Source organism: Crocodylus siamensis, chromosome 2, assembly GCF_052110815.1.
Source record: "Crocodylus siamensis isolate JL-2025a chromosome 2, ASM5211081v1, whole genome shotgun sequence".
In the NCBI taxonomy this organism is placed as follows: domain Eukaryota; kingdom Metazoa; phylum Chordata; order Crocodylia; family Crocodylidae; genus Crocodylus; species Crocodylus siamensis.
The window spans coordinates 99973163-99988771 of NC_143396.1; the positions used below are offsets into that span (position 1 = coordinate 99973163).

At 38.9% G+C, this 15609-nt stretch overlaps 1 protein-coding gene across 7 annotated transcripts; it reads right to left on the reverse strand.

Annotated features, from left to right (window-relative positions):
* Window positions 1-117: 117 nt before the first annotated feature.
* On the reverse strand, window positions 118-15584 carry ELMOD2 (ELMO domain containing 2). 7 transcript variants are annotated; one of them, XM_090036503.1, is made up of 9 exons: window positions 15407-15495; window positions 15034-15181; window positions 13917-13945; window positions 10981-11078; window positions 9854-9983; window positions 8286-8419; window positions 6595-6663; window positions 5301-5434; window positions 4656-5149 (listed from the first exon to the last, which is right to left on the reverse strand). In XM_090036503.1, exons 2-9 carry the CDS (start codon window positions 15179-15181, stop codon window positions 4905-4907), a joined length of 987 nt encoding a protein of 328 aa, XP_089892629.1. In that variant the 5' UTR covers window positions 15407-15495; the 3' UTR covers window positions 4656-4904. The 7 variants fall into 7 exon arrangements, with proteins under 7 accessions (XP_089892631.1, XP_089892630.1, XP_089892629.1 ...); XM_090036502.1 differs by lacking the exon at window positions 15407-15495 and adding an exon at window positions 15259-15356; XM_090036500.1 differs by lacking the exon at window positions 15407-15495 and adding an exon at window positions 15288-15349.
* Window positions 15585-15609: the final 25 nt, after the last annotated feature.

The following is a 15609-nucleotide window of genomic DNA, read 5'->3' on the forward strand; positions in this document are numbered from 1 at the left end:
AAAAGAGAGAGAAATTATTTAAGCAAGTGGTATAACTTTGAACTGACTGAAACCCAATAGGAACAAGGAAGCAAGACTAAACAGAAAAAGGGTGCCATTACCACATACATAAGAAAATTTGAGAATAATTCGTTCTTTATTTCCTACCATTGCAACAATTCCCCCAACACACAAGCATCACCATTTACATTATTGCTTTTATTGTGTGTCAAATGCTGACATTTTTGTTATTTTAGAGTTGTCTCAGTGCAATGTGGTAAACTTACAGCCCACAGTTACAGTCCTACTTGTTGCTACTTCTAGTGCCATACATTGATACAAGAAGAAACATCAATTTATACCATACCAGTCTGATAACATTACGAAGAGGATTATACCAGACAAACCAAGTCTACAGTTTCTCATCATGCATGAGCTAACAATATTTCTGAACAGTACAACTTGCTGAACTCAACCCAACTAAACAAACTTACATATAACAACATTTTAACAAATTTAAGTGGAGAGGCTTTGCAAGCCATATATTGGAACAGACTGTTGAATTAACCAACACAAGCATTCTGATTAGTGAAAGCTCACTCTACTAGTGAGATAAAAGGCTCAACATGCCCCGGTATCTGGAACACTAAAGCTAAGACTCTTTCTCTGTTGTACCCTAGCAATAATGCATCGTACAATCCAGACTCCTGTATTATACAGTAGAAAACACAAACATTTTTCTGAATAAGAGATGTGTTCCCTATATTGCCTAGCAACTAAGGCAGGCTTAAATCTTAGTCCTTTCCCTATCAATTTAAATTTTTTCCTTTTGAATTTCTCACCTCATACCAAAAAAAGCGTTTCACTTTTGTTCATGGCAAGCTTCTAAATAGCATAAGTTCAATTGGCTCATGGAGCAGTACCCTGTTTCAGACATTTTGAACAAAGGGAAAGAAAACTTGGTAAACATTTTCCGCTGGACGACTTCACAAAAACATCACCCAACAGTGTCTTTCTAAATGTGTTGCAAATATTTTAAAAGAAAAAACAAGTTGAACAATTTGATATTTTTTTTTTATAATTATTAACTATATAAAATAGCACATATTTTAAAAGCCAAGGTTTCATAAATAATGTTATAAAAATAAAGACTTTAACCAAGGCTTTCATTTGTAAGAGTACTTGCAGCAAAAGTATTAACAATTTTTTTTTTTTTAAACGCTGGGTACATTGACTAATGAGTTACAAAAGGGTGCACCTTCCTCAATTCCAGTCTATAACTTCTGTTATTTTAGGATTGTCATTTCAGCATATGAATGCAGTAACTCTCATAAAATCCTATTGATTAGATCTGGAGAGACATTCTTGCCTCTAGCAAATGCTTATTCCCCAAACCCCGTTTTTGCCTTTGTGTTACTAATCACGCTAGTTAGTGATGAAATATATGGAATCTAGTACTACTGGAGAAATTTTTTTTTTCAAGAAACAAAACAACAAAAAACCCAACAGTGATTACAACAGTATAAAACTACATGCTACTCAACAGAATATACTTAATTATTACACTTTAACACACACTTCCATATATCCAACTACATCATTTTTCTATGTTTAATGATAGTTTTTTAATTGTTAATATTCTCAGTTTATGTTCTGGATTTTAAAGAGTGAAGGGAAATCTGTGGACTTAGGTCAGAGTGTATATTTTATGCCAAAATGTGTATTAGTTCAAAGTTAAGGTTACCAAAATGAAATGAAGTTATACTTGATGAGCCTTGAAAAGTCTTTCAGCAACAGTAAACAGGATGCTTTTCCTGATGGCTGGAGAAGCCTATTTGTAGGGAATTTAAAATTCCAGTATATTTTTCCCTATTAAATGTGTGGTCATTATGATTACACAAACAATCTTCCAGATTAAATAAACCAAACTGGATTGCTCCAGTCTGCAGAGAGATGGCTCCAGCACTTCTGTTATCATTGTTACTTGTTTTTGTCAACCAGTAACAGAGTAATATTAACAAGAGTATAGCCAATTGTCTTGCTGCTATCCAGTATGTATTATCCAGCAGCTTCCTTTCTTTTTCATTAGTGAAATCCAGAAGTCCTTTTGGTTTCATATTACTGCTAAGGAAAACCATGAGCAATAGTACAAGCAGGGAATGGCCATGCAGTATTAGGGAGAAGAACCAGTGAAGGGGCAGGGGGCAGGTAGAATGGAAGATGCTTCATCCCCTAGCAATCAAGTTGAGGAAGGATCAGAGTACTAGAGACCCACATCTCCATACTCACTTCATTGGGTGTAGTGAGGGGACTTTCCAATTTACAAAGCAGCCTACAGCCAAAAGAGAGACAAGATATAGGTGGCCCCCTATGCAGAGTAGGAATCACAAAACCATCTGAGGCATTCAGCCTCTACACTTACAAGGAACACTAAAAAGGATTTCAAGCACCTGAGAGAATAGAATTAGGCTTCTTACTAGTGACTCTCTCCCTCCATCCTTACTATTCTACATGTACCTTATCTAGTAAATTCAGTTGTCCTATTAACCAATATCTGGTAAATTTTCAAGCCCCACTATAGAGTGTTAGGTGCTTTCAAGTTTATGACTTAAAAGGGTAAACAACTGATTTTTAATTAAAATGGTTCAAATGTACTGCTTATTTGGTGATCAGATTTTTTTTCCCCCAAAAGCAAGGCATTAAGCTGTCAGGTTTTTACGTGCACGTGTGCGTGTGTGTGTGTGTAAAACAACACTTTAAAATTACTACTTGTACAGTTATTTGCCATTATAAGAAAATTTAATACCAGTAAAACTTATTTTTGCCTACAAACCCAATCAGGGAATACTTAATTCTACTATTTTATACTTATACATAATTCTGATTACTATAACACTGCATGCACTCCTTTTTGGAAGCATGCAACATGCTGGGACAAAGCTTACATTTAAAAATCATTTTGCCAAATTGAATTATTTTTTAATGCTAATAACTAAATAATATTCAAATTTCTTTTAGCACAAAGCTCTCCATCTCTCTGCTCCTTTTATTCAGAAATGTATTTTAGGAAGAATATATTTGAAGGGAAAAAACATAACTAGTGATCAAGCTGGCATATTACATCTATTTGAGATAATAAAACATGAAAGTTTTGTGTTTATATATAAATGAGTGTCTATTATGGCAGCACCCACTAAATGCTCTTTAATGAGATATAGTCTCAGCCCCAAAAGAAATTGGGTTTCTAAGGCTCTGATCAACTTAGAGAAGACCAAATTAAACAGTGATTGAATTAAGCAGAAGGCACTTTATTTAGATAGCGAGCTTTAGAAAACTAATTAAGTTCATACCAAGCCTACTGTAATCAAGGGTGATGAAAACTGTTATAGGTATGAAATCCTATGGACCAGATTGTCTGGGAATGCCAAAAAAAATTTGGAGACAAGCCAAAGCTGCACCCTCTTCATGCAAAAATACTTTCTTGGTCTTAAAGTAAACATGGCTGAAGTTAAGTTCTTATTACTGTCACAAGGTATGGACGCCAGCTGCAAAAGTACTGTACGAAATAACAAATGAGTTCTATTAAAAGGGTAAAGTAATTCTCCTAGAGCTCACTTCCCACTCAGAGAATATTCTGTTGGTTGATACCATGAAGAACAAGTTTATAGCAAATATGAATTGAAATGGATGAGCCAGGGTTTCTTAGACTAAATAGAAAGAAATGGATTTATACCTGAAAACTTCTACAGCAGAATGTTATGCAAAGAACTATTAGAAGGCCTCTAAGATTAAGGCTCTGGCCTTTCACTACTTGATTCTTTCTCAAAATGGATTTCTTTCTATGTAGAGATTTGTAGGTAGAGTCTCTGGATGGAAGATCATTTCAATTTAAAATAATTTTGAATGTGTTTTGTTCTTATGTGTAAATAAGAACAAAATCTCTTCATGGACCTCTTTACTGCAGAATTTTAATATTCTTATGGACCATGAGCTACAGGTAGAAAAAACAAGGTGATAAGAACACACAAAATCTATAATCAATGTAATTTCAACTTTGAAAAGCAACATGAAATCACTTCAGAGATTAATGAAACATCAAAAAGTAGACACAGAACCCAATACTAGACAACATGATGCAGCATAAATCTTCTTGTTTCTGCACCAAGAAGTATAAGAAAATTGTGAGGGCACATGATCCAGGGGATCCTTCAGGGTTTTGTGTTGTTTTTTTTTAAAGAAAAGAAAAGCAGCTTTCCTTTGGAGAATAGCATATAAAAAGCTGTAAACAAAAGCTGATTGTCCAAGCTTTCTTAATTGCAGTTTTGATATTTGTTGAAAATATATGTATAAAAAGTTCCACCATTTAACGAAGTTTTTTGGTGCAACACATGAGAATTCCATCCAAATGCATAATTCCATTTTCTGTGCAGAACCTGGTGGACTGCAGGTAAAACTATTGTTCCCTTCTATTTTGTAAAGCTAATACTATATCATAGTCCAGAAGAAGTGCTTTAACCCTTTCATGGAATTTCTCTCTATAATGGTTGAAGTGCATAATACTTTCTGGCTCTTCTTCGAACCAAAATTTGTCAAACTCATAAACCAAGTAACCTGTAAAGGAAACAAAACAGTTCTACAATAACAGAATTCCATTTTTTTCTACATTAAGATAACAGAGCTGATGCACAGGATGATCAAAAAGATGCTGCAGAACAATATGCATGGTAGGAAGTTGGAAATTGTTTTATTCAACAGTAACTCTTTTTAACAGTTTTACTTTAAAAAGCACATCCTAGAACAGGAGTATCAAACATATGGCCTGTGGGCTGGATCTGGCCCGTGTAACCACATGATCCAGCCTGTAGATCACTGGACTGACCCCATGTGCTGGTACTGGCACCATACATGCAGCACAGAGGATCAGTCTATGGCACACGCTGCCTGACCGGCCCTGCATGCTGGTTCCAGTCTGCATCAAGCTGGACTGTGCCAGAGCCAACATGTGGGGCCAGTCTGGCAGAGTGCTGCATGCTGTATGCCGCACATGCCAGCCCTAGAGGTCGTTGTGCACACAACATGCAAAGCCAGCATGGGATGTGTGCTACTTGCAGCACATGGCACTCCAGACCAGTATTTTCCATGCAGCACTGGGTCCAGCCAGCACTCAATGCTAGGATTGTGCACAGCAGGCACAAAAATAAATATCTAGTTGCATTTTTTGATTTGTAGGAGATACACGAGCGAGTTATCATCTTAGGATTTATGTTCATGCATAATTTACATCCCTAAAAATGTGTGGTATGGAACAGTTAGATACTCACAATAAATCTGGTGGAAGTGTTCTATATTTGGCAATCCAGGGACTGCATTGTAGAAATGAGATTTTAAAGCACCACTCTTCAGTAAGCTATAAGCCATTTCTGTCAGATTGATTCCAACTATTGCATAGGAATACCTGCAACACACATCCATTTTCTGTTAAACACTAAAGAAAATCCATTCTCTTTTTCATGAAACAATCTGAATTTTTTTTCCAGATCTGGTTTTCTTTAATACAAATTATCATCTGTTATGCTCTAGTCTATATTTTTTATTCTGTAAGTTGTCACATGTATGGTGCATTTGCCTCAAATGTTCTGTCTTTTATGGCCAAGGAAAACTTATTTTAAAACATAGATAGATGGAACAGGAAATTTTCATCAACAGTAGTGGGGTGTTTTCACACAGGCATTTGCACACGTAGAGACAACAGGTTAATCAACATATACAAGCTGACCTGTTTACTAGACTCAGAGCCGTCAGGTACAAAATGTGAATTCTAAATAGTGAAAAGTAGATTTGCATAACAAGTCCAGGCCTGTTATTAATGGGATATTTTTTCCTTTAGAAAGTCCATGATCAGAACATGAATAAATTTCACCATTAACAAAAACCAGTGGTTTACAAAACAGTATTTACAGTGGTAATGGAAATTTGTGCATTTGATTAATAAACATGACTTTTGCAATTTCTTAGGATGACTGCCCACAGCCTAGATGCAGAGGCCAACACTCCCATTAAGCTAAGAGAGAAAGCCTTCCTATTCTTACTGTGTGGCTGATAAACAAATGAATAGATGTAAGAGGTATGTACGAATACTGTCTTTGACTTGTCCTTAAATATTTGCACAGCAGCCAGAACAATTGATGAACACTTAATTTGCAGTTACTACAGTAGGCAGTAATACATTTATTTATAAGAAAATGTAAATAACTTTTGTTACTAAATGGATTAAGTTAAGAGCAATAAGCATAGTTTTCTTCTGAGTTTGATCTAAAACATTTACAATGCTGTTATGGACATAAAATTTCATTCAAGCAAAAAATTTTTAACTGAAGCCTAGTTTGCAAAGAGCCGTATCAGGACAAAAATATGACTAGTCACAAGTGGTTTCGAAATCAGAATCACTTTCAATCCTTTAATCTTGTTTACCAGATTTTACTTTAATTTTTTTTTTTTTCATTTCAAAGGATACTCCAGTACAGATGTCAATTAAAGATCTCACACAAGTCTCTACTTTCCCTTTAAAAATCAGTCAGGCAGCGGTATATTTTTAATCTTGTACAAATGGCTTACCCCAATTTGGGATGATTTGAATGGGAAAGGATCTGACGAGCTTCACTGGCATAATGTTTACTAAAATACCTGTAAACAAATAACTGGATGTAAGAATTAATTTAAACAGGTTGTTCATATATGAAATACTAACACGCTCAGTACCAGAAAATGTTTCTAGCTCCATTCTAAAACACCATAGTTGTTGTGTATTGGATAAATAATGCAAAACAAAACCAGTGAAGAAAAACAGAGGAAAAGATATCTAGCAAGGGACAGCATAATGAAACAGATCAGTAAGAATAAGAGTCTCTCAAAATTAAGGATTCCTCCATTTAATTAGGTTGTATTAATCAATTTTCCTATGCTGTAGGCGCTTAACTGAGCTGTACCATTATTTAAGAGCTTTTGACAAATTTACTTTCTCTGCTATAAACATAAAAAGTCTATCATCCATAGCTTTCTTTAAGATTCTGTTCTTGGCTCCTTTCCATTCCTCCCTTCAATTCTTAAAATTCTGCAATGAGAGTGATTATCTATTCAAACAGTTGCTGTGTCAGTCCAGGGGTTGTCAACCAGGGGTACACATACCCCGGGGGTACCTGAGAAGGCCCTAGGGGGTACACACAGGCAGGCAGGGACAGATCACTTCCATGTACCACCCCATGCTGCTGCGCAGGTGCCGCCCACCCAGTTGGACATAGGGGAAGCTTGCCTGTGGTAGCTGCTGCTGCTCCATGTCCGGCTGTGTGCCACCCCCCATCCCCTGCTCTGCATCTGGCCTTCAGGGGTGGGAGGTACAATGATCCAAAATGGCTGAAAACCCTTGTGTTAGTCTATCAAGTGCCTTGCTCTACCTACCTTCACTTGCTTGTTTAGAGAAGCAGGGCAGGCAGGTACTTGTAGAGACTGAGGCTTAAACTGTAGGCCTGCTCTATGGCATTTTTACACATGCTCCAACACATTCTGATCAGAACGTATCAGAGCAGACTCAACTGAGTCTGCTGGAGCATTCTAATCGGAACGCGCCAGCATGCTGCAGTCTCATTTATTCAGCATCCCTACATTTCAAAATGGCAACAGGGGTACTTTAACTAAAACTTGTTGAACAAGAGAGTGCCGCTCCAATTAAAATGCCCCCCTTCCCTCCCGCATGTAAACAGATGCCCTATAAAGATCCATTCACAGTGTCCGACAAAGTAGGCCATAGCTTGTGAGAGCTTATCTCTCTGAATGTATTAAGTTCCCAACCACTGTTATAGACTATGGCTTGTGGGCCAGATCAAACCTGCAGAGGTCCAATCTGGCTCAGAGGGATCAGTGTGATGGAGCTGTGCCATGCAGCTCATACTTCTGATCTGGTTTTATCCTTGCTGCAGAGCGGTCAGATAACTGGCAGTTGAATGCTTAGGGCAGTGGGTGGGTGACCTTTACAGCCCACAGCTACACCTAGGTTGTGAGCTCCAGCATGCAGTAGCAACAGTTTGCAAACCCTGGCCTTCTGTTCAAATAAAGTATTTATACTAATTCTAAGCTAGAAAGTGTGTTCCATCACTAGTTTCCCTTATATAGGAAGGAATGCTTTTCATTACAATTCAGCAACAGAGCAGAGCAGTCAACATTTATTTCCCATTATTCAGCATTATCAGAAATAGAAAAGAAAATTCATGAAAGTTTAGGACTACAGAAGCAAAATATTTACTTTTACTTACACAAGGTTGACTAATCCCAGCATGCCCATTCCTCTAAAGTCTGTTTTGGGATCATCACCTTGAAAACCAATGTTACACCACTGCTTGGTGATTCTAGCCTTCAGATTTTCATGAGGCATCAGCAAATTCCAGAGCTGCACAAACATGCTTCCACGTTACATATGATGACCATTTTTTTTAAAAATCACATAATTCGTAATTCTGATTACCACACATTCAAACAAATACAAGACACAAAGTTCCTGAGTTGTTGTTTTTTGTTTGTTTGTTTGTTTTTAAGTGTGGCCATGCTGTTAAAATAGTTTTATCATAAAAGCATGAAAACACAGTTCATTTCGACATTTTAAAAACCGAATACTGGCGGGAGAAGTGGTAAATCAAAGGCTTGTTTCACTTCGGGGGAAAAAAGTCTAATTTGTGGATTGTATGTTCAAATATGATTTGTAAACTGTGAAACAAATATAAATTCACAACACACATTAACCAAGATCTCAGGACTTATCTGACAAGAACACCCGTTCCAGTCATGATGAGTGATGGGCTAATTACCACATGGACCTTTACTGGGGATATCTAGAATATACACACATACTGAGCAGTCCTGAGCTGGGAGATCATGATAGAGGGCAGAGCCACACTAATAATACGTGCCAGGCTGAGAGGGGGCACGACAGAGGGTTTCTGGGTGAACTGTACGCAGTGTTGTGGCTAACCATAGCTTGAATGCTGCTGACTCTGGCGGGATGCAGCCCAGTGAACCATATGGCACACCATGAGTCTTTTGGCTATAGACTTTTACCATGCATAACTTATACTAGATATAATGAGGTGCCAAAGTGCTGCTCAAAACTGTGTTTATGAAACACATGTGCTAAAACTTAGTGATTTCAAAAAAAGGTAACATATCAATTTGAGATGAACTAAGTTTATGGGTACTATATGCATATTGTTTAATGTCAAGGTTATTGTTTTCAAAATTTGCACCTCACTTGCATGTACTCAGGAAGAGCTGGGTCAGACAGTCAGGGGAAAAAGTTGAGGGGGGAAGCAGAGAGCAAAGGGCTACCTCATACCCCATATTTATTTTCCCTGGTGCAGCAGTGGGAGGGGGACAAATTCAAGGCAAACCTCTAATAATTAGATTGTATACATGGAAAAATATATCCAATTTATAAATTTTCCATACACAGAATCTAATTATTAGATTAAATAGTCTCCTGTTTGATTAAATGTGGTAACTATGTACTTTGCATTTTGCTTTATCTCTTGTTTAACTTTAGTGAGTCACTTCTATAACAACTTGAAAGTTTACTAGTGTAAATGTGTTTAAAGCAAACATATTTTAAAGTGACTAGTTTTTTAAAAGGATAACATGTTATTGGAGACTTGTTAGAGAATGTCAGTTTTTATTCTAATTTTAGAAATCAGTTTTTTCCCTCAAAGTTTATACAGGCAGCCAAGCAGCCTGCTAGTAACAAATTTAATGAAAGACAACCATATGGACAACTGACATCATTCAATTATCCTTGTGACAGTTTAGCACTTAGAATGCCAAAAGACATTTTTACCTTGATTAGTTCCTCTTCATGTTCTTCATTATCTGAATCATATGGAACTTTCCTTAGATTTTCTACATCCAAATAAAGTTGCTTATAACCAGATATCTGCAGCAAACATACCTGCAAGTCTGTCTTAAAACTGAAACAAAAAAGAAAGCCACATGATCTTAAGGGAGATGGATAATAGTTGACCACAAAATTACATCAATGCTCAAGTCATGAGAAAAAGTTATTTGGGCTGTATTATGCTAGCTAGTGTATAATGAATATCTGGAAAGCAAGATATACAGTAAGTCTCATTTCCTAGCCTACCATATGCTCTTTGAACTACAGCAAACTGCTTTGGAATGAATGCTTTTGGCCTGATCCTGTTTCCACTGAAGTTAATGGAAAAGCTCCCCTTGACTTCAGTGTTGAAGGATCAGGCCCTATTTGTACAGGCACATGGAAATAAAACCCATGGCTATGAGCTGAACTGTACTTATTTGTCTGTATCTGGCCACACTGCCCCCCGCCCACCACCACCACAACCCCTACCCCCAAAGCACTCTCAGGATTTACTGGGACAACCCCATTTTCTGTAAACTTCACCTATCTGAAATTAAAAAATAAATTAAAGTCATCTATCAGACAGATGATTTGTGCTAACCTACACTGTAGGTTTTAGGTAGTATCTCAACCTGTACAGTTGGACATGCGGATATTTTTATTACTGGAGAAAGGGACAAGACCATGTTTGCCAGCAATGAACGCAACATTTGCTTCAAAATCTCAAAGGTCCCAAACAATTTTTAAAAATCCAGTTTTAAAACTTCCTCACTTTCTTTTTTGTGCCATTTTAAATTAGTTATATTTTTGCCCCACTAAATTCCAAATAGCTAACAATAAAAGATGCATGACCACGACACGTCTTTATAAACTCATTCTGATAATTTTTCTATCGTATCACACTACTGTGTACTTTCCATATACACATACATATACATATACACATACATATACATATATCTTACACAGTTTGCAGCCCACTTTTATTCTCCCAGAATATCACATTAGGCAACTGATTTTACTTCTCTCGTTCCATAGACATATAATGGGCTAAAAAAGGTGCATTTGGTTAAACGGATATAACATACTCTTTATTCTTCTGTTCAATAATCTTCTTTTCTTTCATTATATCAGTGACACACTTTTCCACTTCATCTTCGCCCACATATACTGCATTTCTTAACACCTATAGAGTTAAAATGTCAAAGAATTTGTATACAGAAATGTAAGCATCTATGCTGTTATAATTACTAGTCTATATTTACACTGATTTTGCAGCCATTAAAAAGGAAAAGAAAGACTTGCCAAGACTTTAGTCCAAAATGCATTTATCTTAAATAAGCTTATTTTGCTTGTATTAAAAAAAAAAAAAAGGATAGTTTCATTCTTCCATGTTTCAGCCAAGTGAACAAACAAAGTCATTAGAAAAATACACAGCTTCTAATTTTTTCACATCTCACATTAACTAATAGAGGGCCTGATATTTTGGATGAGAATCCCCTAAAGAGAACAGCAGCTGTTGACAAATTTTCTGTTGGCAATTCACACGGCCAAGTAAAACCTCATTCTGCCTAATTGTTCCCACTGAGATCAATGGAAATATAAAGCAAATCAATAACAGCAATATTTATCTTCCAATTCAATACTTAACGAATACCTTACCAACAAAATAAAGAAAGTGAGGTCCAATGTTTAGATGACGGGGCTTGACCATATATTCTTAATACCACACTGCCCAAAATCTAGATTAATGTATCTCGACTCTGGCGAATTCTGATATTGGGTATTTACGTTCAGCCCATCTGAAGTCACCCTGTAGTATATTATTTTCACTTCCTGTACCAAATTCTTTGAAGCCACTATGCCTTCATACCAGTTACCACACTGTATGCCAAAAATAGACATAATCAGTTGTTCAAGATATTATTTTTGTATTTTACTGGTTATTTTGAAGAGAAACCAGAATTAAGATACAATTTGTTTAAAATGTTTAAATAATAACTAAGGCCTCTTGTTAGCTACACCCATAATATGCTCTACCACGACACAAAACAATCTGTTTATACCTATCACATTCTCTTTCAACACTATTGCTATGATTAGCCAAAAAAGGAAGAGCAGTCAGCTATCTTCATACCTAAAAAAAAAAATATGAAATTGTGCTTAAAGTATACATGTTTCACAGATTTCATAGGTTTCTAAGGTCGGTAGATCATCAAGTCCAACCCCCTGCTCTAGGCAGGAAAAAGCAGGTGAACCCCAGCTAGGTGTTGGATAGTCTAAAACTGGGATTGTTTTCCTTTAACAAGTAGAATGCCAGAAAAAATAGAATGTTTGCCTTATGCCATTGAACAGCTCAGTATGTATTAAAATTCCATTTGCTTTAATCATATTGTAATACCCAATGGCTTAAATGTCATGTCTATATGATTTAGGCATCAGATTGTCTGGAAAACTAGCAGAAGACTTCTGTCTGCCAGTCACATATCCTAGTTCGTCCTACCAAATGCCAGTCACATGTCTCAGCCCATCCTATCCAACAGCTTTAATTTTTTGGTGAGGTAATCACTGTTGCCTTGGCATTAAGGAAAATCAGTGCAGTTCTACCTAGATACTCAGTTAAAGAGGAAGTGTAGGTAGTACTGAATACACTATATATTATTCTATATATAACCTTAATAGAAAAACAATGCAGTGTTACTACAGACTCCAAACATTCTGGCAAGAACACGTACTGTATTTCCTCACATACCCCATTCACCTCTTTCCCAAAAAGCAGCTGCTGGCAATTGAGAAAGAGATATTTCCACCGCTTACTGCACAGCAATCCCCAGACAGAATAATAAGCAGGCAGGACTCTCCAGTGACTGCTACTTAGTTGATCGCTAGAAGGAAAGATCATTTTTTCTATATTCTGCCCCTCAAAAATAAGCTGTGCATTTTATTCCAGGAAGTACTGTATGCAAGAAGCTACAGTACTTAAGAGACATAAACACTACCTAATTCTAAAAGCTATTTAAGGTAGATTCATCAGAAAACTATTGCTATCTTACTAGTCCTTGCATAGCATATGGGATTTGCTAAAAGAGACTGCTCTTAGAGATGCTCATCTGGAACCACACTAGCTCAGATGTCCCAGGATAAATTCTTTCGGCTAGAAGCAGATAAAAGGATTATGATGATAATGACTACACCCTTAAGAATCACTTCCCAGAACAATATCCCAGTATTCTGGAAGATTTCCAGGCCACAGAAACCCTGGTTCTCTAAAGCAGTGCTTGAAGCCAAATAGTTTGTATTGCTCTGATGGAAAAAGAGATTGCATCTAGGAACAGAAGCTTGGCACACTGGCTTCTCTGACCTGGCTGCTAGAGTGGGTAATGTTTCCGAGATGGAGGGCAGCAATTTTGAAAAGATTTAATCTAACTTTTTAGAAGCCTTTGAAGCCTAAAGTCAGAGGGAGCTGTTGGTGCACAGTGCAGGAGTAGCACCTGAAGGTTTGCTGCTGATGCAGAAGAAGCTACCTCCTTTTTTTTTTGGCACCTGTATAAAGCATTTGTTTAAACATTAGTTTTTTTGCAGGGGAGGGGAAAGAGGCAAGAGAGTTAACCATCTCCGACATTCCTTCCTGAGCCACTCCTCAGTACTTTGTTTCTCCCAGCTACAACTGCTACTCTGCCTGCCTCGCTGCTGCAACTTGAGCCACCGCTTGGAGAATGCAGGGTGTAAGGAGGGAAGAAACAGGAGGCTGAGGATCCCCCTGCTGCATTCCAGTACCTGGGTCTTGTGCCCTGCTCACCCACCTATTGCTATGCTCCTATCATCTCTAGCAGATGGAAACCAAAATGCCACTTACTCTTCTCTCCCACTTCCCCAAACATTTTTATCTTTCTACCTCGTCTTCTTTGTTTTCCCCTTTACTTTGAAAACCAATATATTAACATGTAAGAGAAAATATTTAAGGGCACCTGCATCTTGAACAACAAATTTAGTGCTGGGACGTGTTATTACTGTCACATCCTACCTTGTTCTTTGATAATTCCAAGGAGTGCTCTGCAATGCAAGAAAAAATAGTTTCGGATCAGTTAACATGACCATACATTGAAATAAGAAGTGAAAAAAACCGCCATTTTTAAGTCACATATAAGGCATTTGTAACTACTACATCCAACTCCCATTTCTTAGGCCCCTGCTACATGTTACATATACTATACAATTCACTGGTAAATCACACAGTAAGTTTTGACCAGCCACAAGCGCAAAGTAGTTACCACACAAGTTACCAGCGTATCACATAGTAAGTGTAGACTGGCCACACGTGCAAAGTGATTACCACACAATAAAAGTAACTCTCCTGCTACAAAAAGAGCCAGCCAGAAAGCGAGGGCTTGGAAACCCTTGCTGGGGTCGTTTGACCCCAGTACTCTTTCTTGCCATGGCAGGGGGTCGGACTAGATGATCTGTTCAGGTCCATTCTGACCCTAGAAACTATGAAACTATGCATAATGACTCCAGAGATGGTTTCTGTCCCATTTTCATTTGTGTGTAGCTCAGCCCTTCACTGTGCTGACGTGGTCAGGACAGACCTTGGAGCTCTCAAACGAAAGCAGGACACAAACCAACTGTAAAGTTAGAGCTTAAAAACATGTAACAACTCTTAGAGGTGGCTTCTATACCAATGGATTTAAAATCCTGTGGATTTTTCAAGCTCTTTGCCTAACCCTGTTGGCACGGTGAAGGGCCCAGCTCCAGCTCCAGGGGAAGAGGAACAGAAACCAGCTCTGGAGTTGTCAGGCATTTCCAAGCCCTCACTCTGTACCCACCTGGCTCTTTTTATAACAGGAGAGTCCTTTTTTTCCTTGGGTGAGAGTTACTTTGCACCTGGGAGCTGGTCAACCTTCACTGCACACTTTGCCAGCCAAACAGCACTGTATATGTAGCATGTGGCAGGGGCCTGTGAGGGGCTTTTGGGGCTGGAAACCCTCCCTTTGCCTTACAATGATGACATTGTCCCTCCCTGTTAACAGAAAACTGGGGTGAGTTTAGAAAATAAATCAAAATTGATTTGAATACCCCCTACCTCCACCCAACAGCTTGGGGCTTGCTCATATCTCCCACCTCGTGCCCCCACCCGGCATTACCGATCCCGTGCGTCCTCCACGCCCCGGCCCTGGCACCGCCACAGACACGCTGCAGTTCGCATCTCCCTGTGAGTAGCCGCAGCACCCACTTCAGCCAGCCACGCAGGAAGCGGCTGTACACGCAGGCCCACAGGCTGGCCAGCATCATCTGCGCACATGGAGCACGGCCCATTAGCACCTCACACCACCCCACGTACCCCCATCCCCCGTTCCCCCAACTCCCACCCCACAATCGGGAGGGGCCCCGCGGTTGCCATGGCGGCCGCGGCAGCAGGACGGGGCAGGAGGTGACACTCGCACAGCCCTGCGAGAGAAGGGGCGGGGCGGGGCGCGGCCGCCCGTCACGTGACGGCCTGGGCTGCACGTGAGGAACCTGGAGAGGGCTGGGGGCACCGGAGGCTCCCCCCCCCGCCAGGCCCGGAGGGAGCCGTGGGTGCCGAAGGGCAGAGGTCGGAAAGGGGGCGCTGCTCACATCGTCCCAATAAATAAGCGTCGCTAGTGCTACAGCCACCACCCTCAGCCTCCAGCGCCCCTGACCGGAAGCCGCACTCCGGGACTGCCCCGGAAGTGATCGGT